The sequence below is a fragment of the Salvelinus sp. IW2-2015 genome, linkage group LG26 (assembly GCF_002910315.2).
Source record: "Salvelinus sp. IW2-2015 linkage group LG26, ASM291031v2, whole genome shotgun sequence".
Taxonomy (NCBI): Eukaryota; Metazoa; Chordata; class Actinopteri; order Salmoniformes; family Salmonidae; genus Salvelinus; species Salvelinus sp. IW2-2015.
Window position 1 is genome coordinate 45,875,343 of NC_036866.1, and position 23,856 is coordinate 45,899,198.

At 41.8% G+C, this 23,856-nt stretch overlaps 1 protein-coding gene across 3 annotated transcripts; it reads left to right on the plus strand.

Moving 5' to 3' along the window:
- The first annotated feature begins 371 nt into the window (after positions 1–371).
- Positions 372–21,078, plus strand: LOC111952943 (glucoside xylosyltransferase 1-like). Of its 3 annotated transcripts, XR_011474219.1 has the most exons (9): positions 372–749; positions 4,601–4,681; positions 11,418–11,607; positions 11,792–11,923; positions 12,182–12,433; positions 14,569–14,692; positions 14,987–15,159; positions 17,003–17,237; positions 17,900–17,985. XR_011474219.1 is itself a non-coding variant. In XM_023971979.2 (8 exons), exons 1-8 carry the CDS (start codon positions 505–507, stop codon positions 18,059–18,061), a joined length of 1,359 nt encoding a protein of 452 aa, XP_023827747.1. In that variant the 5' UTR covers positions 375–504; the 3' UTR covers positions 18,062–21,078. The 3 variants fall into 3 exon arrangements, 2 of the variants coding, with proteins under 2 accessions (XP_023827747.1, XP_023827748.1); XM_023971979.2 differs by lacking the exon at positions 17,003–17,237 and having other exon boundaries at positions 375–749; positions 17,900–21,078; XM_023971980.2 differs by lacking the exons at positions 4,601–4,681; positions 17,003–17,237 and having other exon boundaries at positions 376–749; positions 17,900–21,078.
- The last annotated feature ends 2,778 nt before the right edge of the window (positions 21,079–23,856 follow it).

The window sequence follows — 23,856 nt, forward strand, 5'->3', positions numbered from 1 at the left end:
TCCAAAAAGAGTGAAGGCTGTTCTTGGAGCAAAGGGGGGACCAATTCCATATTCATGCCCGTGATTTTGGTATGAGATGTTCTATGAGCCGGAGTCCACATACTTTTGACCGTGTAGTGCATGAAATAATATCTGGAACAGTAATTAGGGGTGTATTCATTACGCTAATTCTGTAGCAAAACGTTTTCTCTGTTGCAAAACGTTTGCTATAGAAACGGTTTACTCCAAACCGAAAACGTGTTACAACGAAGACGACAGTTTCTATTGGACAAATGTAGGTAAGTCCCTCCGTTTCGTCCCGTTTGCTCTGTTTGCTTCCATTTGGTTCTTAAACTGTAAACGATTTCCTTTGCAAGACGTAATGAATACACCCCTGTGCTTTGGTTTCTTGACAGAAGGTGGAGCTCAAAGTTGACGTAAACACAACGCTAGTTAGTCAATGTAAATCCATATCTGAAAGAATGTTACGGTAGTACGGTTAAGTGCATTTTTTTTATTCACAAAATGCGATGTTATCTTCATGCACTTCTACTGTGCATGGTCTTTGCTGTCTTTTCGGTGCTGTATGTTTTTAATCAACTACCGGTAGCCTCGTCTTTTGAGTCGCAATACGAAGACGGATGGACCGACAGAAGAACAAAACAATCCAGTGGCAGGCAACCCCGATTTGGGGCCCAAGACACTGGGCACATAGTCAGGAAAGGTGGAGTGGCGAGCCTTTTCGACCATCAAGAAGATGACAGGACCAGGTAAAATAACAATTGATTAGCTAACTAGGTAGTTAGTTGGCTACGGAAGTCAGCCAAGTCACTAGCTAACACGCTAAAGCTAGCCACACTTGTAAAACACTAGCCACAACTCTTCGCTAGCAGGATTACTARCTAACGTTAGCTAACCAGCTAATCTGTTGACTTTACAGATAAAACATTGCCCCGTACCATAAGGATGACGATGTACAACCACAGATCAATGAGCCAGTGGGTTAACTAACAATGGGTTACCAAAGTCATAATGCCATGGGGAGGATGTTGATAATCATTGCCTGCTTTAAATCCATTAACCTGCTAATTCACAATTATCCACATTGCAATTTGTTGATTTTTTTCCCCCATGTGAGCTAACGTTACCTATCAAGAGATGTCCTGCTTAGTTCAAGAAGATGGGTACTTACCTAACTAGTTATCTATTTCTACAAATATTAGAGAAACTCAAGCAGTTTGCTAGATAACAAAGTAACTCTCTAATCTACCCCTATCAGGATTCAATCACCATGGAACCAAAAGGCATTCAACTTGTTGTTCTGTCTTGTGTAAGGCATTGTCAGTGTTCTTACTGGAATCCCTATTGTAAACTGCCTCCTGATGTTTGTGGAATGAACTGATTATTGGGACCCATTTATGCATGGCTGGGGCAACCCCTTGAAAGGCAGACAGTGGCCACTTTACTCATTTTAAAATCTGGCAGTAGCTGTGCGTGGGTAAAATCACTGGGGAAGCCAAGCCAGAAAAAAGCCATGTTACAACCTGGTTTTGGTGTTTGCTCTATAACCTGTTAGTTCATATGCCTTGACACCGTGATATATAGGCCTAAGGTCGAGACAATAAGAAGACGGTGGCAGAATAAATGTTGTTTCATAACAAAACCGGTGAGCGAACTCTGTCCGGTGAAGTCCATAAACCATATTGCATGTAACAAACAGTTAGGTTACCTACAGGAAGTTAATGTTTGCAACATTTTTGGACTACTAAACAACTGTTGAGTTAGAAACACGAAGAGTAACTGCAAGTCGCAAAGAAAACAGGTGGTGCACCGTTTCAACATCATCAAATCACCGATGCTTAGTCTAAAATTAAAAGATACCAAAAATAATGTAGTCCAATCAATGTAAGCTAAATATGATTTGGCTGTCTATGGTTCTGATTTGTGTGTGTGTTTGTGCAAGTAGAAAAACATTTTGACTCACCCTACTTGTAGAGCAGGGGTGGGCTACAAATATTCAAAACTCATGAGGGGCTGCAGTTGCTCGTGGGAATCATGAGAAACGCCAATGCCTTCCTCTTTCTTGTTGACTAAACAGTATATGACTTCGTCAGACAGTACGCTTTTAGTTTTTGTTGCTATAGGCTAGCGAGCAAGCATTTTATCCAGGTAGCCTAACTTAATTTCATGGGCAACAATGAGCCAGCTAGTTTAGGAAAGGGCCTATTTTAGCTAGCTAGCCACCGGAGGACAACAACAAAACGAAATGCAAAAATTCTAGTTTTTTCTGTAAATAACATTTTGCTCTCGATGGGATTGGTGTGAAGCCAAATCCAAACTGGCTTCCCTCGACAACATTCACAGTTAAGCACACACAGTTTAGCTCAACGCTGAATGACTATTTTATGCTTAAAAAAAAAAAATGTATCAAGGGAGGCCAAATGTTCGCTGGCTTCCCTTGCATTTAAACCTACATGCTGCAACACTGTCCTACTCTTTTTGACCAGACAGCATCAGATAGATGGGCTACACAAACAGAGACAGAGGGGCACTGTTTCGCTCGCTCTGACGCTTTCTCCGGTGAGATACATTCAGCCTCTTGCGAATTAAAGGAAAGTTATGAAACACATTTGAAAGATGAATTGTTTTTTTCTTGGGAAATGTTTTGGGGAAGCCTGGCTTCCCTTGACGTCCATGAATACACACCACTGCAACCTCGACCCGGTTTCCCAAAAGCATCTTAAGGCTAAGGCATAGTTAGAAAAGAGGAGTGGGAGGCCCCGGTGCACAACTGAGCAAGAGGACAAGTACATTAGTTTAGAGTTTGAGAAACAGACGCCTCACAAGTCCTCAACTGGCAGCTTCCTTAAATAGTACCCGCAAAACACCAGTCTCAACGTCAACAGTGAAGAGGCGACTCCGGGATGCTAGCCTTCTAGGCAGAGTTGCAAAGAAAAAGTCATATCTCAGACTGGCCAAAAAAAAGATTAAAATGGGCAAAAGAACAGACACTGGACAGAGGAACTCTGCCAAGATGGCCAGCATCCCCGAGTCGCCTCTTCACTGTTGATGTTGAGACTGGTCTTTTGCGGGTACTATTTCACGTATCTGCCAGTTGAGGACATGTGAGGCGTCTGTTTCTCAAACTAGAGATCCTAATGTACTTGTCCTCTTGCTCAGTTGTGCACCCCACTCTTTCTATTCTGGTTAGGGCCAGTTTGCACTGTTCTGTGAACGGAGTAGTACACAGCGTTGTACGAGATCTTCATTTTCTTGGCAATTTCTCATTTCTCAGAACAAGAATAGACTGAGTTTCAGAAGAAAGGTCTTTGTTTCTGGCCATTTTGAGCCTGTAATTGAACCCACAAATGTTGATGCTCCCAGATACTCAAATAGTCTGAAGGCCAGTTTTATTGCTTCTTTAAATAGAACAACAGTTTTCACCTGTTCAAACATATTTGCAAAAGGGTTTTCTAATGATCAATTAGCCTTTTAAAATTATAAACTTGGATTAGCTAACACAACGTGCTATTGGAACACAGGAGTGATTGCTGATAATGGGTCTCTGTACGCCTATGTAGATATTCCATTTTTTTTTTTTWAATAACCGTTTCCAGCTACAATAGTCATTTACAACATTAACTATGTCTACACAGTATTTCTGATCAATTTGATGTTATTAGCTTTTCATTCAAAAACAAAGACAATTCTAAGTGACCCTAAACTCTAGCATTAAGCGATTACACTACATCTGAGCTGCTTCAATATTTATATATATTAGGCCTATAGGCTACAACTATCTAAAAGCTCACAAATTTCACTGTAGCCTAACCAATAACCTAAACGTTACCATATTAGGTCTATGCCAATGTTGCTTGTCTTGGTACTTAATGTTTAATTGTAGAATATCTGTAGGCCTACTTGAAGCCCAATTCCTGCCTGCCGTTAGACTACAATGATTTGTTCAGCAATTGCTAAAACCATTGTCATATTTTATTTTTAGGTCACTTTGATATTTTCTATAGCAACGAGGGAACGAGCGATTGAATTTGGCTTTATTTATTCATTCTTGCGCACAGTTTGCACACTAAAGAAATACATAATTTACTAAATCAAACATTGCATACAAAATAGCAGGAGAAACAGAATACATGTCAAACATACTAATACAAAAACATGAATACATAATAGGCTATATTCTGGAGTCATTTTCAACACGTGACAGCTCMTGTAACGACAGTTAAGTTTCACTTTGTATCGAGTGCACAGCATGGTGTTTTGGGAAACGGGTGTGTCATTTTCGGCCGTTGTTTTTACGATGCATCATTAAAACATGTGTAAATTCCATTGTTATCGGGAAACCTGGCCTTGTAGTGTAGTCATAATACCCATGAAACCTAGCGGTCAAACACAGAAATGGTTCCAAAAGAAAATGCCCACCATACCATTTGATCCATTGTGGATTTTAGAAACACTTCAGATAAGGGCTGTGTTTCGTCTTACCCTGGCGTGATGTTTTGAAAACCGTGTAAATCTCTCTGACAATGTGACTTTTTTAAAATAAATATATTTGCCTGTATTTACCCTCCAAAATTGAAATGCTAATGTGGCTATCATACAGAACTACAAATGCCTGTCTCAAGCTTCACATCACTCACCAGGGCTATGATGATCTGGAAGAGACTGCCAAATCGAGGCAAAGGTAAGAATCTCTGGATTAACTATCTAATGTTAGCTAAATGTAGTAATTAGTCAATTGTTTAAATTGACAATTCTGTTAACTGTCTTGAGCAAGTTTTTTAAACGGAAAATGCCTGTTAGCTAGCTAGCTCATGGTTAGCTAGTTAGCAACATTATCCTGGCTAGATGGCTACGTTAGCAACGTTGTCCTGTCTAGATGGCTACGTTAGCCATATTTGTCTAGCCATTTAAATGCTTGAGAAATTTATAAAAATGATTTCTAGCTTTCTTTGGCCTTTATAAAGCAACAATCTAGCTTGCTAGTTAATTGAATTTATCACAGATGTTCTCCAAGTTGTAGAAACATCTCAATGATTATCAATGGAAATAGGATGCACCTGAGCTCCGTTTCGAGTCTCATAGTCATAGCAAAGGGTCTGAAAACGTATGTAAATAAAGGTATTTCTGTTTTTTTCGCTTTGTCATTATGGGTTATTGTGTGTAAATTGCTTAAGATTTTTTATCCATTTTATAATAAGACTGTAAGGGGTCTGAATACTTCCCGAATGCACGTATGTCGCAAATAAAAGCCCTGGGTAGCGAGTTGATACAATTCCAAGTCTGGAAGGTTAAAACCACCTTCAGGCCGTGTCTAGACTTGACAGTTGTTGATAATTGGATATGGAGAAGGGTGAGCCGGTCAAGGATCGATTCGGRCAAGGTGGTAAATTGTATGACAAGYGACAGTTTTATTTAAGAGTAAAGATATCTGGTACAAGCGTGCACGGACTTATTCATTTAGCTCATATGGAACTTGCAGAAATAAGCCCAGATAACAGAGTGCATATACATTTTATACAGTACAGAAAGTAGGTTGAGTCTGGAAGTTCTGGTCCTCTGGTTGGTTCTGATGAGTTGGGCGAGGTCTCCTTCAGGCTAGTATCACTGTCCCATTGGCTCTGAGTAGAGTTCTTTGTCTTCAGAAATGTTCAGCTAAAACAGGAGATTAGGTGTGTGCGTAGATGTTCCTATTTTGACATTTCTGTGTGTCTCTGTAAAATGTTCAGACTGAAGAGGAGTTTTTGTGTGTGCGTAGATGTTCCTGTCTTATCTGTGTTTATGAAAGGTTTACGTCAGCCCTCTGTCCTTGGGTATGTGTGTGTCTCAGTACCTCGTGAAATACAGTACCAAGCACCCTTTTCTTGTCAGTGTTGATAAAAAGGTCTATGTCAGCCATCTGTCTCTGGGTGTGTGTGGGTCTCAGTATCTGCTTTATGAGTTTGTGAGAAACCCTGTTTTGAAAGAAGTTAGTTATAACAATGTAATAGGGATATGCTTGTGTTATATTAAATGGTATTTATTACACAGTTCATGCAGCTTTAGTATTCTGATCATAGAGGTCTGATCATGAAATTCTGAGCGCGTCATGCATCGACACCTACATTTAAATGTCTACCGTGTCCAGATTCCTTTTTCCCGCGCCATATTCAAATGCCTAGAATGCATTCAACAAATGGTGTAATAGGCAAAATATGATAACGCAACAACTGATGGCTGTAGGAAACTACTGTGGCAAACTAGCCAGCTAACCTCTGTAGCTAGCCAGCATGCTAGCAAGCGATGGTAAAGGGATTGTAACTGGGTTAGCATTAGCTAKCTGGCTAGCATTTATGAGGCCAGCAAACACTTTCCTCACACGCTAGGAACGTATGTCCTGCAACGTCACCCACTGTATACGCTTTCGGTAGGTAGCCTGATTTGCGTCCAGACAGGAGAAATCTGGCCATCCAGAACTAAACACAATCAGTCCACGAAACGATTTTTGKGTGTCTAGACCCGTGTTTTCAATATGATCAACTGAGTGTCAAGTGTAGAAACCACTTAAGACTTCGGAATATGTGCAGCATTTTTTATTTGTCTGTTATGACCGAGTATACTTTTTAACAATTTTTTAAATTATGTCTTCAGTGGGGTAATTGGTATTGGATTTGGCAGTCATGCCATTCTAAAGAGGTTTATTCTATCTGTAAGATTTATGGGAAGATTATTTAATTAAATCTGCTTTCATATTGTTGAGTAATAAATGTAGCAAAAAAAGAAACGTCCTCACTGTCAACTGCATTTATTTTCAACAAATTTAACATGTGTAAATATTTGTATGAACATAAGATTTTAACAACTGAGACATAAACTGAACAAGTTCCACAGACAGGTGACTAACAGAAATTGAATAATGTGTCCCTGAACAAAGGGGGGGACAAAATCAAAAGTTAGTCGGTATCTGGTGTGGCCACCAGCTGCTTTCAGTTATGCAATGCATCTCCTCCTCATGGAATGCATCAGATTTGCCAGTTCTTGCTGTGAGATGTTACACCGCTCTTCCACCAAGGCACCTGCAAGTAGTTCCCGGACATTTCTGGGGGGAATGGCCCTAGCCCTCACCCTCCGATCCAACAGGTCCCAGACGTGCTCAATGTTATTGAGATCCGGGCTCTTCGCTGGCCATGGCAGAACACTGACATTCCTGTCTTGCAGGAAATCACATACAGAACGAGCAGTATGGCAATGTCATGCTGGAGGGTCATGTCAGGATGAGCCTGCAGGAAGGGTACCACATGAGGGAGAAGGATGTCTTCCCTGTAACACACAGTTTTGAGATTGCCTGCAATGACAACAAGCTCAATCCGATGATGCTGTGACACACCGCCCCAGACCATGACGGACCCTCCACCTCCAAATCGATCCCGCTCCAGAGTACAGGCCTCGGTGTAACGCTAATTCCTTCGACGATAAACGCAAATCCGACTATCGCCCCTGGTGAGACAAAACCGCGACCTGTCAGTGAAGAGCACTTTTGCCAGTCCTGTCTGGTCCAGCGACGGTGGGTTTGTGCCCATAGGTGACGTTGTTGCCGGTGATTTCTGGTGAGGACCTGCCTTACAACAGGCCTACAAGCCCTCAGTCCAGCCTCTCTCAGCCTATTGTGGAAAGTCTGAGCACTGATGGGGTGATTGTGCGTTCCTGTTGTAACTCGGGCAGTTGTTTTTGCCATCCTGTACCTGTCCCGCAGGTGATGTTCGGATGTACCGATCCAGTGCAGGTGTTGTTACACGTGGTCTGCCACTGCGAGGACGATCAGCTGTCCGTCCTGTCTCCCTGTAGCGCTGTCTTAGGCGTCTCACAGTATGGACATTGCCATTTATTGCCCTGGCCACATCTGCAGTCCTCATGCCTTCTTGCAGCATGCCTAAGGTGCGTTCACACAGATGAGCAGGTACCCTGGGCATCTTTCTTTTGATGTTTTACAAAGTCAGTAGAAAGGCCTCTTTAGTGTCCTTAGTTTTCATAACTGACCTTAATTGGCTACCGTCTGTAAGCTGTTAGTGTCTTAATGACCGTTCCACTGGTGCATGTTCATTAATTGTTCATTGAGCAAGCATGGGAAAGTGTTTAAACCCTTTACAATGAAGATCTGTGAAGTTATTTGGATTTTTACGAATTATCTTTGAAAGACAGGGTCTTGAAAAAGGGACATTTCTTTTTTTGCTGAGTTTAGTGACCTTTATATATTTGTCACACATTAATCATCCTAAGTATTAAATATTTGTTGTGGTCCACTTAAAGGATCGCTGTAGGTTTATTATTTTTCCTATTGCCATTATTTTGTTTTTTTAGAATTGCCAGGGCAAACAGGAAGGGGGGTGAGGGGACATCAGTCTTGTGCCCCTTTGTAAAGCAATTTAATCAGATATTGTTTGTGTATATTTTAGCTTTAGGACATTTTATACAATATTTTTTATAAAATGTATTATTTAATCTGGAAAGTTGAAAGCTTCCAAAGTTTTTAGTAGAAAAGGACATTCATGATTGTCAAGCCTTTTTGGCATCAACAGCAATTATTGATAGATCTATATCTAGTTTTTTTTGCATAGTTTATTAAACTGAAACTTGCTCTTGAATGGAATTCTATGGGAAAGCCATCCATTCCTGGTACTTTTCTCTGTGCAAATATTTTAACAATATCTAATATTTATTCTTGGGTGATCTCAGTTTTTAGTGAATATTTTTTGTCTACTGATTATTGCTTCAGAGTTGTTGAGATTTAATGATGCTCCTACAAAGGTTCTAACGATGAACGATGCTTTTGGGAAACCGGGCCCTGGTCTCAGTATGCCAACTCCTATGGTCAACGGGGTGACAAACAGTGACCATTTAGTAGTTGGCAAGATAGCATTAAAAAATCAAGCTTTATTTATACAGCACATTTTCAACATGGAATGCAACGCAATGTGCTTTACAGAAAAAATACAATAAAAAAATAAAAGCTGAAATATTTACGACACAACAAACATAAGATTTTAGATAAATAAGAGAACTAAAAATCACCCTAAGGTGAAATTGTTTTTAAGATCTGTTTTAAATATGTCTACAGTTTCAGCCTCCCTCAGGTTCTCTGGCAGGCTATTCCAGAGGCTGGGTGCATAATACCTAAAGGCGGCCTCTCCATGCCTCTTGGTTCTAGGCTTTGGGATAGTTAAAAGACCAGTGCCAGAGGACCTGAGGCACTCGCTGGGTACATAACTTAAAAGCATGTCTGACATGTATTGGGGTACACAATCGTGGATTGATTTAAAAACCAATAGAAGACTCTTAGTTTAAAAACTCACAGGCAGCCAGTGCAGAGACCTTAAAACCGGTGTAATGTCAGTACCCGTGCTGCAGCATTCTGTATGTTTTGCAGTTGACCAACGGCTTTCCTGGGTAGACCAGACAGGAGAGCATTACAGTAGTCAAGCCTGTTTGTAATAAAAGCATGGATGAGTCTCTGTGTCGGCCTGAGAGAGAAACGGCCGCACCTTGGCAAAGTTCCTTAGGCGGTTAAAAAGCTATTTTGGTCACATTCCTGATGTGTGATTCAAAATTTTGTTCAGAATCTAAAACAACACCTAGGTGTTTTTGCCTGCTGTTTTATCTTCTTATGGCTTGTGAATTAAAATTTGCAGCTAGATTCTCTCATTGCTTTGGCTCGAACAACACGTACCCCGGTCTTGTCTTGATTTAGCTGGAGGAAGTTGTGAGCCATCCAAGTATTTAAATCCCCAATACAGTCTCATTTATCCGTGGAGCTAAAATCCTCTGGGGACACAGAAATGGAAAGTTGTGTATCGTCTGCGTAGCAGTGAAAATCAATGCTGTGCTTTCTGATAACGCTGCCAAGAGGTAACATGTATATAAACTGAACAGTACCGGAGCCAAAATCGAACCTTGTGGAACGCCACATGTAATATGTAGTTTCTCGAAGTTATGTTCACCAAAGTTTGACAAACTCTCGACCGGTTAAATAGGTCCTAAACTAATTTAGAACTGGACCGGAGAGGCCAACCCACCTCTCCAGTCTGTCCAGAAGGACATCATGGTCAACAGTGTCGAAGACAGCCTTAGTTAAAGTTGCGTATGTGGTGTGGACAAAAAGCAGATTTGAAATGTAAAAAATGTTGCCACTTAAACAAATATTTTGTTTGAACACCAATTTCTCCCGAATTTTGCTTTTTTTCTCCCGAATTTTGCTTAAAAATGGAAGGTTGGAGATTGCCCAAAAAAATCTAGTTTTACTTTTCTTCAGAAGGGGTTTCACCATAGCAGTTTTTAGTGCAGTGGGGAAAGTGCCTGTGAACAATGAGTGATTTTAACAATATCTTGCACTTCTTCAGATATACAATTAAAAATAGTTTTGATGAAGGTGGTGGGGATAGGATCGAGAAGGCAGCTACAAGGCTTAAGTTGTGATATCACTTTCCTGAGCATGTCTGTGTCAACCAGGGAAAATAAATCCGTAGTGCCTTTTGCGTGGTAGTCTAGGGCACATATCATCAAACTTCTCATCAGGTCTTGCTTGAATGATACCCAGCCTAATGTTGGTTCTTATCTTATCTCTGAAATATGCTGCAAACTCATCACATTTAGATGAGGGAAGTCCACATAAATTGTACCCCGGCAAACCTATCAGGCCGTCAATGGTCGAGGAGCACTCTCAAATTATTCMGATTTTTAATAGTGATCAAGTTAGAAAAATGAGCTCGTCTGGCATTTCTTATTGCCTTGTTAAATATGCCAAGTTTCTCTCTTGAGATATCATAAAGGACCTGCAACTTTGATTTTCTCAAGTTCCGCTCTGCCTTTCTGCAATTTCTCTTTTTAATTGATTMGTTTCCTCACTCATCCAAGGGGCTYTCCGTTTGGATGAGGSCCTTTTTCAACTTTACTGGCGCTATGACGTCAATGGTCACCCTTTTAATTTGCTGTTAAARTKATCAACTAAATCATCACAAGAGGAAGGCACAATAGGTGATGGAGTATTGTTCATACACTCAATAAAATCTGTAGCAACTTCAGGGGTAAGATAGTGTTTCTTAATGATGCGTTCAGTATTACCCTGTGCTATGTGCAGCAAGGTAGTAAACAAATCCACAGTGGCGATTGGATAAAGCAACCTCAACAGTAGAGGATATGTCAATAGAAAGCCCCTTGGTAATAATCAGGTCCAGAGTATRGGTGGGCCCAGTAACATGTTGGATAAAGTTCATAGAGCTCAAAAGTTTAATACATTCAATGGCCTTGGAGTCAATTTAACAATGTTGGGAATTCCCACCATCCAATACTTCCCCCAATCCAATGCTTTTAAATCCACGACGGGGACTGTGCAAGTGGTGCCCTAAGATGCTGCTCTCCTCCCTTTTCTTACTCTCTTACTATCTCAGGGAGAAGCCAGCCTCCGGCAGCGTCCAGGAGGCCACCAGAGATGAGCGGATCCATCTGGCTGTGGTGGCCTGTGGTCCCAGACTCGAGGAGACTCTCACCATGTTAAAGTCTGCTCTCCTCTTCGGCGCCAAACCGCTACACTTTCACATTTTCGCAGAGGACCATCTGCATGGCAGCTTTGGAGAGTCTGTAAGTGTGGAGAACAGGAATTAGTGGCAGGATGAATATTGGTACTAAGTGRCATGGCCCTAGCAGTTAAGAGGATGGAACTAGAATGAAAGAAGCTAGATATCTGTACCTGTGCTGGTGTGTGGTTGTCTCTGTCAAAGCGAACCTGTTCACCTGTGTCTGTTCCCTGTGTATTTTCCCTCAGCTGGACTTGTGGCCCAGTGTCTTCCAGACCAGGTTTAACTACACCACGTACCCCATCACCTTCCCCAGTGAGAACGCCAAGGAGTGGAAGAAACTCTTCAAACCCTGTGCTTCTCAAAGGCTCTTCCTACCGGTGAGTCCTCAGGGTTTGATGAGACTGGCCATAATAAAAAATWCAACTGTTCAGTGTCCCCCTTGCTGAGAACAATACACGTTTATTTATGAGATATTGGATCCAGATTAAGCCCATTCCTGGACCTAAACCACTTTCATTGAAGATTCTCCATTGAAATCTGGGTCAGGGAATCTGGCACATGGCGTGCTGTCAGAGTAATGTGTGTAATGTTTGACTATGTTCTTGGGCATTCTAACCTTTTTGTCTCCTCTCCAGTTGATCCTAAAAGACGTAGACTCTCTGCTGTACGTGGACACCGATATCTTGTTCCTTCAGCCTGTAGAGGAGATCTGGTCCCTGCTCTCCCTCTTCAACTCCACCCATCTGGCAGCCATGGCCCCTGAGCATGAGGAGCCGCGCATCGCCTGGTACAACCGCTTCGCACGGCACCCTTACTATGGAAAGACCGGGGTCAACTCTGGGGTCATGCTCATGAACATGACCCGGATAAGAGAGAAATACTTCAAGGTGATTGTGTCAGTGAGAATGAGCATCTTTGTGTGTTGGTGTATATGCTTGAGAAGAGGTGTCAGGATCTCTTGAACTTTCTCAGCTTATTTATTTGTATGTTCTGTTAAAAGCATTTTGAGTCTAGAAAGGCCAAACTGTTGAAGGTACAGTAGCAGTCAAAAGTTTGGACACACCTACTCATTTAAGACATTTCTTTATTTTTACTATTTTCTACATTGTAGAATAATAGTGAAGATATCAAAACTATTAAATAACACATGGAAGCATGTAGTAACCAAAAAAGTGTTAAACAAATCAGATTCTTCAAAGTAGCCACCCTTTGCCTTGATGACAGCTTTGCACACTCTTGGCATTCTCTCAACCAGCTTCATGACGTAGTCACCTGGAATCCATTTCAATTAACAGGTGTGCCTTTTTAAAAGTTTATTTGTGGATATTCCTCCTTAATGCGTTTGAGCCAATCAGTTGTGTTGTGACAAGGTAGGGGTGGTATACAGAAGATGGCCCTATTTGGTAAAAAAATAAGTCCATATTATGCCAAGAACAGCTCAAATAAGCAGAGCGAAACGACAATCCATCATTACTTTAAGACATGAAGGTCAGTCAATCTGGAAAATTTCAACAACTAAAAAAAGTGCAGTCGCAAAAACCATCAAGCGCTATGATGAAACTGGCTCTCATGAGGACAGCCACAGGAAAGGAAGACCCAGAATTACCTCTGCTGCAGAGGATAAGTTCATTAGAGTTACCAGACTTGCAGACTACCAGACTTGCAGACTGCAAATTGCAGACAAAATAAATGCTTTACAGAGTTCAAGTAACAGACACATCTCAACATCAACTGTTCAGAGGAGACTGTGTGAATCAGGCCTTCATGGTCGAATTTCTGCAAAGAAACCAGTACTAAAGGACACCAATAAGGAAAAGAGACTTGCTTGGGCCAAGAAACACGAGCAATAGGCATTTAGACCAGTGGATGGTCTGATGAGTACACATTTGAGAGTTTTGGTTCCAACCGCTGTGTCACAGAGTAGGTGAACGGATGATCTCCGCATGTGTGGTTCCCACCGTAAAAGGAGGTGTGATGGTGCTTTGCTGGTGACACTGTCAGTGCTTTTATTTAGAATTCAAGCCACATTTAACCAGCATGGCTACCACAGCGTTCTGCAGTGATACGCCATCCCATCTGGTTTGTGCTTAGTGGGACTATAATTTGTTTTTCAACAGGACAATGACCCAGCACACCTCCGGACTGTGTAAGGGCTATTTGACCAAGAAGGAGCGTGATGGAGCGTTGCATCAGATGACCTGGCCTCCTCAATCACCCGACCTCAACCTAAATGAGATGGTTTGGGATGAGTTGGACCACAGAGGAAAAGCAGCCTACAAGTGCTCAACATATGTGGGAACTCTGTCAAGACTGATTCCAGGTGAAGCTGGTTGAGAGAATCCCAAGAGTGTGCAAAGCTGTCATCAAGGCAGAGGGTGGCTACTTTGAAGAATCCAAAATGTATTTAATACTTTTTTGGWTACTACCTGATTCCATGTGTTATTTCATAGTTTTGATGTCTTGGCTATTATTCTACAATGTAGAAAATAGTACAAATAAACTCTTGAATGAGTAGGTGTGTCTAAACTTTTGACTGGTACTGTCATTTGTAAATTATCGTAGTTGTGTTCTTGAATTTGTAATGTTGGCTAAGGCATTTTCTGTAAATCTTCTCCACCCCCAGTATTGACCAGAGGAGGTCACTGTTGCCATTCTTCTGCATAGCTCACCAGCGGTGGCTCACCAACGGTGTACTGCAGAGTTTCCCAAACTTGGTCTTTGGGACCCCTGTCAGCTAATCATCAAGCTTTGAATGAGCTGTGTAGGGTTAAGGCAAGAACCAAAACCACTTGGGGTCCTGAGGACCAAGTTTGGAAAATGCTGGTGTACTGTAATAAACATATCGCTATGCCTCAGACACAGAAAGGATGAAGCAATTTATTAATTGTTTGGTGTCAGTCAGGAGTTTGGCTGTTTTAGTTTTCCATTTATATTGTGTCACATTACCCACGTAAGAATGAATGTGGTTCACACTGTCATTTAACATTTTTGTTTCTTTCTTTACTATGACTTGTCGTAACAGAATGACATGACGTCAGTCCCCCTCAAATGGGTGGAGCTGCTGATGCCACTTCTCCAGAAATATAAACTCAACATCACCTGGGGAGACCAGGACCTGCTCAACATCATATTCCATCATAACCCAGGTGAAACTCACCTTCATTAGGTCCCACCGCCTCAAAAACCGTTGTGCAACCAAAACAAAAATGTGCATTTCTTACTGAACACTGAACGGGTTCAGATAGTACTTCCATGTTTCTGATCTTTTTATTTAGTTTATTTCAAGTGAACCTGATCCAGACAGACACGTTGCTTGATTGTTGAAACGATCTATTTTCTTTGTCTAGAGGAATAACTGTTTTCTGTAAGTATACAACTCACGCAATGGTGTAACAGAAATCCTCAGCTAACTCTCTCGTCTCCTGTATTTCCTTGTGCAGAGAGCCTGTATGTGTTCCCGTGCCAATGGAACTACCGTCCAGACCACTGTATCTACGGCAGCAACTGTCTCGAAGCCGAACAAGAGGGCGTCTTCATTCTCCACGGAAACCGAGGCGTTTACCATGACGACAAGCAGCCAGCGTTCCGGGCCGTCTATGAAGCCATCCAGAAGGTAACAACATCCTCAACTATGCCTGTAACCTGGGAATTCAAACAGGGGGGGGGGAGATATTGAAGTAAAGAACATCAGAACTGAGGGAGGATGTGCTTCCTGATGCATTTACCTAAACTCAGCAAAAATGGAAACGTCATCTCCCTGTCAACTGCGTTTATTTTCAGCAAACTTAACATGTGCAAATATTTGTATGACCATAACAAGATTCAACAACTGAGACCGATGTAAACTGAACAAGTCCACAGACATGTGACTAACAGAAGTGGAGTAATGTGTCCCTGAACAAAGGGGGGTCAAAATCAAAAGTAACAGTCACTATCTGGTGTGGCCACCAGCTGCATTAAGTACTGCAGTGCATCTCCTCCTCATGGACTACACCAGATTTGCCAGTTCTTGCTGTGAGATGTTACGCCACTCTTCCACCAAGGCACCTGCAAGTAGTTCCCGGACATTTCCGGGGGGAATGGCCCTAGTCCTCACCCTCCGATCCAACAGGCCCCAGACGTGCTCAATGGGATTGAGATCCTGGCTCTTCGCTGGCCATGGCAGAACACTGACGTTCCTGTCTTGCAGGAAATCACGCACAGCACGAGCAGTATGGCTGGTGGCATCGTCATGCTGGAGGGTCATGTCAGGATGAGCCTGCTGGAAGGGTACCACATGAGGGAGGAGGATGTCTTCCCTGTAACGTACAGCGTTGAGATCAGTCAGGCTGTTTGTCAAATACCCTTAGTGTGGGAGTTAACATTTCCTCTCTTGTCTTTCTGTCCTCTAGGCCCAGTGCACTCAAACATGATTTTCCTATGTCTTATAGACATTTCCACACTGAGGTTGAAATACTACCGTGAAATTGGGAAAGTTAATAATGCCTTTTTTGTGTAAGAGCTGTTTGAAATTTCATCCTGATTTGGTGCGATAGAGTTTTGGCCTGCCTGGTGACATCACCAGGCTGTAGCCAATAGACCAATAAGAAATAGTTCCGAACCTCTCTGCCAATAACGGCTCGTCTTCACTCAAACCACTCCCAGACAGTCCTAGCAAAATTCTAGCTTGAGATATCGCTTCTAATAAGCAATTTTTGTTTGTTTTCATTAAAATGGTCAAAAATACGAAGCACAGCAAGGTACTTTAATTGTTACCCAAAAATGCTGCTGCATTTGGACCTTTTAATACAACAAGCTATCCTCTAACATTTGCTCAATTACATCATCAGGGCACTCCGGGCCAAATCCTTTATTCAGTACTCTGGACTTCCATCCATCCAGATGAATTCGGCCTCCGCTCTCCCAAAGCCAGGCTAATCCCTACCTACCTACTACCCAGACCTGTGTCCACCCACCGATCACTCCTAGTACAGGAATTTTTAGAGCAGGGTTCCCTAACTGGCGGCCCATGGGTGATTTTTGTATTTAGCCCCAAAGTTTTCTGAGCAAAAACAAAATGACATAGAAGAATGCAAAAACACCAGCAAATCAGCTCCATGTGATTCTAATTGATTATAATAATACATGAACACACACACACACAAGAGAGCATACACACAGCACACACTCCTACAGCGGGGATGCCCAGGTGCATTTTAACCCAGAGTCCACTCACAAGCAACTGAGACGGAAATAGTTTGATAGTGAAACATGCTGCGTGTTAAAACTTAAGCCAATAGTGCTCTTTAGGTTGATAATTATTTCTCCGTATTCCTTATAGTGAAGCTGTGTTTAGTGTTTAACCAGCCTTTCGACGGCTTGTGTTCCGTCTGTTGAGCATTTGGAAGAAGCTCTTACCAGGTCTTCCTTTGCTGCCCGCTCTTGTCTTTCATTCTCTTCCTTTACACCTCTTCCAGTTTCCTCTCTCCCTGCTCCCCCATTCCCTCCCCTCCCAGTCCTTTGAGGACAGCAGGCCTGAAGCCCATACTGTAGCAGGCATTTCTGGAGAACACTCTCGTTCTCAGCACACAAAGAACTCAGTCAGTGTCTCTCCCTAGACGACCTATCCCAGCTTGCACTGAGGCTGCTTGGCAATAAACCCGGGCTCACCATTACTGATATGAGCCAAGCCCACAGAAGAGTTGTAAAAAGGTTAGTGCTGATGATGCTATGTTGAGACACAATGATGGGATGTTGTGAACAATAAACACACACACACACACACCAAGAAGACCACCATCACCACCCAACAGCATCCACATAAAAATCAATAGGAGACAGTTAATGCTGCTTTATGGCCTGCTGTTGTGTATGATAGATGATAAAGCAAGTGTGTGTGCATCCTTTGAGTGACCTAATGCTTAGCCAAACTGGGTTCCAATGAGCCCTCGTAAAAAGGTAATTTCCTCTTTACCGTGCCTGCTGTAAAAGTGCGGCTCAGCCACGGGATGTAAAAAAGCTTGATTCTTTATTCATGGATATGACTGAGGAGATTGGGTCTGCAGTGACTGAGAGTCTTGGACATTTGTGTTGGGTTGTGGCACTTGCATGACTAAACCAAACAACCGCCAATACTTGAGTGCTTTGTCCATAGTTTTCCATAATGCTGCATAGTTTATTAATCCCCGTGTCCTAAGAGCGGAGGGAGAGATGGGGTGGAGGTTCCGTGGTGAGAGTAACCGAAGCAAGGGTCGACGCCTGATCTTTAAGGGCAATTTGTGGTCGCCCAGAGTTGACCGCAGCAGTGCTACCGCTAGACCAAACTCCTGCACTGACACGTGATCATATACATGTCTTTCTTTTCTTCTCCACAGTACACATTTGGGGACAACCTAGTCCAGTTCCTACTCCTCCCCCTGGAGGCAAATCTTCAGGAGACCAAACACACCTACTGTGGAAGAGCCAGCCACATGTTTACTAAGAGGTTAAAACAGAGCATTGGTGTACTTCAACAGGAAACCATAGAGGGAAGGTGATGTATACCACTAGACTACCACTCTCCTCTACCATCAATGGCTGACTGACACTCTGTGGCACACCTCTAAACGATGTCCCCAGGAGTACAGGGAGGGCATACATTACTGGCATGTGTATATGATCCCGGGCGGGATTTAGCCCACACTCTTTCCTCAAACGACCATGCCCAAGTTGGATGAATCCGTCATCTGTTTACAAATGGGCAACAGCTACCGGTGCGTCAACACTCCTCCAAAGACAATTTCGATGGGGAAGATGATCAGTGTCTGTTTTCCTGTGGAACCGTTGTTCCTCAGAAAGTCGTCCTGTTAACGTGATCATCATCAGGTTAGATAACTGCAGTCAAAATGTGTGGGAAAGCACTGAAATTAAATCTCTTTGCCCTCGACAGAATTGGACATTTCTATCATCTGACTGCTAAAAATGGTACACTTCACAGTCGGTGTTGCTGTGTGATTTTCACCTGTGATGAGAATGTCACGTCTGACAATCACATTGTAATCCTCAGAAGTATTCAAGGAAGAGAACCCATCACGGTTCTTTGTATGCCCCGCATGATCAAAAAGTATATATTTTATTTAAGGTATATGTTAATATCATATCAATTAGATTTAAATGTTAGAATTAGATTTAAATATACGTCTGCAGTGTCATGAAGAATGACAACACATCGGTTAAAGCTTGTCATAACTATTCCATGAATGCAGTTTCATTTGTACAAAACTTGATTGGTAACAAATGCTAAAGGGAAGGGTTTTGAGGTTAGAATCTGAGGATATCAATATTGGTGTTATTGATATTGAATGTTTTTTTTGTTTTTTTTTCACATTTTGTTACGTTACAGCCTTATTCTAAAGTGGATTAATTTGTTTTTTCCCCCTCATCAATCTACACACAATACCCCATAATGAGAGAGCAGGTTTTTAGATTTTTTTGGCAAATTTATAAAAAATCAAAAACTGAAATATCACATTTACATAAGTATTCAAACCCTTTATTCAGTACTTTCTTGAAGCACCTTTGGCAGCGATTACAGCCTTGACTTCTTGGGTATGACACTAAAAGCTTGGCACACCTGTATTTGGGGAGTTTCTCCCATTCTTCTCTGTAGATCCTCTCAAGCTCTGTCAGGTTGGAAGGGAGAGCATCACTGCACAGATATTTTCAGGTCTCTCCAGAGATGTTAGATCGGATTGAAGTCCGGACTCTGGCTGGGCCACTCAAGAACATTCAGAAACTTTTCCCAAAACCACACCTACGTTGTCTTGGCTGTGTGCTTAGGGTCGTTGTCCTGTTGGAAGGTGAATCTTTGCCCCAGTCTGAGGACCTGAGTGCTCTGGAGCAGGTTTTCATCAGTGATCTCTCTGTACTTTTCTCTGCTCATCTTTCCTTTGATCCTGACCAGTCTCCCAGTCCCTGCCGCTGAAAAACATCCCCACAGTATAATGCTGCCACCACCATGCTTCACCGTAGGGTTGGTGCCAGGTTTCCTCCAGATCTGATGCTTGGGAGTCAGGCTGAAGAGCTTAATCTTGGTTTCATCAGACCACAGAATCTTGGTTCTCATGCTCTGAGAGTCCTTTAGGTGCCTTTTGGCTAACTCCAAGTGGGCTGTCATGTGCTTTTTACTGAGGAGTGGCTTCCGTCTGGCCACTCTGGCCTGATTGGTGGAGTCCTGCGGAGATGGTTATCCTTTTGGAAGTTTCTACCATCTCCGAAGAGGAACTCTGGAGCTCTGTCAGTGACCATCGGGTTCTTGGTCACCTCCCTGACCAAGGCCCTTCTCCCCCGATTGCTCAGTTTGGCCGGAAGAGTCTCGGTGGTTCCACACTTCTTCCATTTAAGAATGTGTGAGGCCGTTGTATACTTGGGGACCTTCAATGCTGCAGACATTTTTTGGTACCCTTCCCCAGATGTTTCTCGACACACTCCTGTCTCAGAGCTCTACGGACAATTCCTTCGACCTCATGGCTTGGTTTTTGCTCTGACATGCACTGTCAACTGTGGGACCTTTTATAGACTGGTGTGTGCCTTTCCAAATCATGTCCAATCAATTTAATTTATCACAGGTGGGCTCCAATCAAGTTGCAGAAACATCAGAGAGGATGATCAACGGAAACAAGGTGCACATTTCTAGAAACCTGTTTTCGCTTTGTCATTATGGGGTATTGTGTGTAAATTGAAGGGGGAAAATGTATTAATTCAATTTTAGAATAAGGCTGTAACGTAACAAAATGACGAAAAGGGGAAGGGGTCTGAAATACTTTACGAATGCACTGTAAATGAGATTACACCTATCAACAGAATGCACTTTTAATGTCTGCCATATTATAACTCAATAATGATTATAACTACTGAGTAAATGATCTGAGAATACGTCCATATTCTCCATGTAAACATAGATAGAATTCTATAATAACCATTAATCAATATTTGTGTGGAATTAGGAATGAAGGTTTACTAAAGAGATTTAATCATAACATGTTTGGTTTTAGCTCAAGTTTACATGCGATAGGTTGTTGTGCTCTGTGCATTGAACTTAGTGCTCTGTGCATTGAACTTATCCCCAGGTTTATGCTGTATCTGTAAAGTAGTACGTACTGTACTTCAATATAACTTCATTCATATTTTTGGATTCACGTGAATTTTATAGATCGTATAGGTACTTAATAGGTACTAAACAAGCAAACATACAATCAACTGAAAATACCTTTTTAATATGTATTGAATACATTTTAAATAACATACATTTTCTCCAATTGTACATTGACTTAACACAACCAAACTGTATTAAGGGATTTTTGTCACTCTTTCCCTCCATTTCTAACTAATGCTAAAAACAGATTTTGCACTATTGATTGTACAAATCATGGATTATGTCTTAAAATGTCAATGTTAAAATCTGACAGTGTATGAAATGTTTTATTGAGTATATCAAATCTATGGTGAAACAAGTTTGTTCATTGTGATGTTATATCCATATATTGTTTATAATAAATATTACACGTAAATAGTACACCTTGGTTGTGCTGCTTGACCTACAGTCAATGTGCAATGTTTCATATATAAAAGGCTACAATCGATAGAACAGTGTTGGTGGAATTAAGCATGAAAGCAGAGTCTTTTTGTAGTTGTCGTCTTGGGATTTTGCAAACGGACTAAGAAATGGAAGGAGATAATTAGTTATGAATATGGTCTATGGTAATCATGGTATAGACATGGTATTTTTGTTAATTAAGTCTACCTCAAAGTTGATGTCATGTGTATTGGCTACAATCATTATATGGAGTATTTACAGTGGCAAGAAAAAGTATGTGAACCCTTTGGAATTACCTGGATTGCTTCATAAAATTGGTCATGTAACTTGATCTGATCTTCAAGTCACAACAATAGACAAACACAGTCTGCTTAAACTAATAACACGCTAACAATTATAGGTTTTCATGTCTTTTTATTGAACACACCTTATAAACATTCACAGTGCAGGGTGGAACAAGTATGTGAACCGTTGGATTTAATAACTGGTTGACCCTCCTTTGGCAGCAATAACCTCAACCAAACGTTTTCTGTAGTTGTGGATCAGACCTGCACAATGGTCAGGAGGAATTTTGGACCATTCCTCTTTACAAAACTGTTTCAGTTCAGCAATATTCTTGGGATGTCTGGTGTGAACCGCTCTCTTAAGGTCATGCCACAGCATCTCAATCGGGTTGAGTTCAGGACTGTGACTGGGCCACTCCAGAAGGTGTATTTTCTTCTGTTGAAGCCATTCTGTTGTTGATTTACTTATGTGTTTTGAGTTACTTCCTGTTGCATGACCCAACTTCTGTTGAACTTCAATTGGCGGACAGTTAGCTTAACATTCAAAATGTATTGATAGACTTGGGAATTCATTTTTCCGTCGACAATAGCAAGCTGTCCAGGCCCTGAGGCAGCAGAGCAGTCCCAAACCATGACGCTCCCTCCACCATACTTTACAGTCGGGATGAGGTTTTGATGTTTGTGTGCTGTGCCTTTTTTTCTCCACACATAGTGTTGTGTGTTCCTTCCAAACAACTCAACTTTAGTTTCATCTGTCCACAGAATATTTAGCCAGTAGCGCTGTGGAACATCCAGGTGCTCTTTTGCGAACTTCAGACGTGCAGCAATGTTTTTTTGGGACAGCAAGGGGTTCTTCCGTGGTGTCCTCCCATGAACACCGTTCTTGTTTAGTGTTTTACGTATTGTAGACTTGTCAACAGAGATGTTAGCATGTTCCAGAGATTTCCTTAAGTCTTTAGCTGACACTCTAGGATTCTTCTTAACCTCATTGAGCATTCTGCGCTGTGCTCTTGCAGTCATCTTTGCAGGACGGCCACTCCTAGGGAGAGTAGCAACAGTGCTGAACTTTCTCCATTTATAGACAATTTGTCTTACCGGGACTGATGATCATTAAGGTTTTTTGATGATCTTTTGTAACCCTTTCCAGCTTTATGCAAGTCAACAATTGGTAATCTTCGGTCTTCTGAGCTCTCTTTTGTTCGAGACATGGTTCACATCAGGCAATGCTTCTTGTGAATAGCAAACTCTCAAATTGAGTTTTTTTTTTATAGGGCAATGCAGCTCTAACCAACATCTCCAATCTTGTCTCATTGATTGGACTCCAGGTTAGCTGACTTCTGACTCCAATTAGCTTTTGGACAAGTCATTAGCCTAGGGGTTCACACTTTTTCCAACCTACACTGTGAATGTTTAAATGATGTATTCAATATAGACGAGAAAAATACAATAAGTTGTGTGTTATTAGTTTAAGCACACCGTTTGTCTATTGTTGTGACTTAGATGAAGATCAGATCAAATTTGATGACCAATTTATGCAGAACTCAAGGTAATTCCAAAGGGTTCACATATACTTTTTCTTACCAGGTGAAACCTATGATCCCTTGTTGATGTCAATCAGTGTAGATGAAGGGGAGGTGATGGGTTAAACAAGGATTTTTAAGCCTTGAGACAATTGAAACCTGGATTGTTTGTGTGTGTGTGCCATTCAGAAGGTGAATGGGCAAGACAACATTTTTAGTGCCTTTTGAATGGGGTGTGGTAGTAGGTGTCAAACGCACCAGTTTGTGTCACAAACTGCTACGCTGCTGGGTTTTTCATGCTGAAACGTTTCCCGCGTGCATCAAGAACGGTCCACCAGCCAAAGGACATCCAGCCAACTTGACACAACTGTGGGGGAAATTATGTGAATATGAAAAAGATAATTGATGTTAAAAGACTTACGGGAGTTTGGCTTGCTTGTATGACATCAAAGCGGTATTTACTATAATTACTAACATCCTCAATGTTTCATCTTTCAAAATATAGTGAGTGCAAGAGTTTTCCAATTACCGCCGCTTTGAAACGCAGAGCCAGAGCTCTGACGTCATGTATATCATGTTACTGTAAAGCCACTACGTTACAATTTTAGGCGCTAATCAGTACCAGTATAAAGGGTTTAAAGGTCAACTGCCCCTCCAGAACCAACTTCTCTGGTTTTAAAAAGACTGTCGCATCGATAGGATTCCCGAAACATGAATTCTAGTGTCATAATTGACTACAATTTTGATCGTAATGTCAGTCTCTTGCAAAACAGAGTTTTGTAAATTAGTTCGTCACGACTTACTGGATTGTTGGGTATGGATAACTTGTGCCCGCTTTTGCCAATGAGGCACAATTGCCCAGAGACACCACGTTGTGGTCCGCCCCCAGCTGCTCTGGAAGCCTGCCTCCCTTCTGCTCAATAGCACTTTAAAATCCCAGACATTAAGTCAGT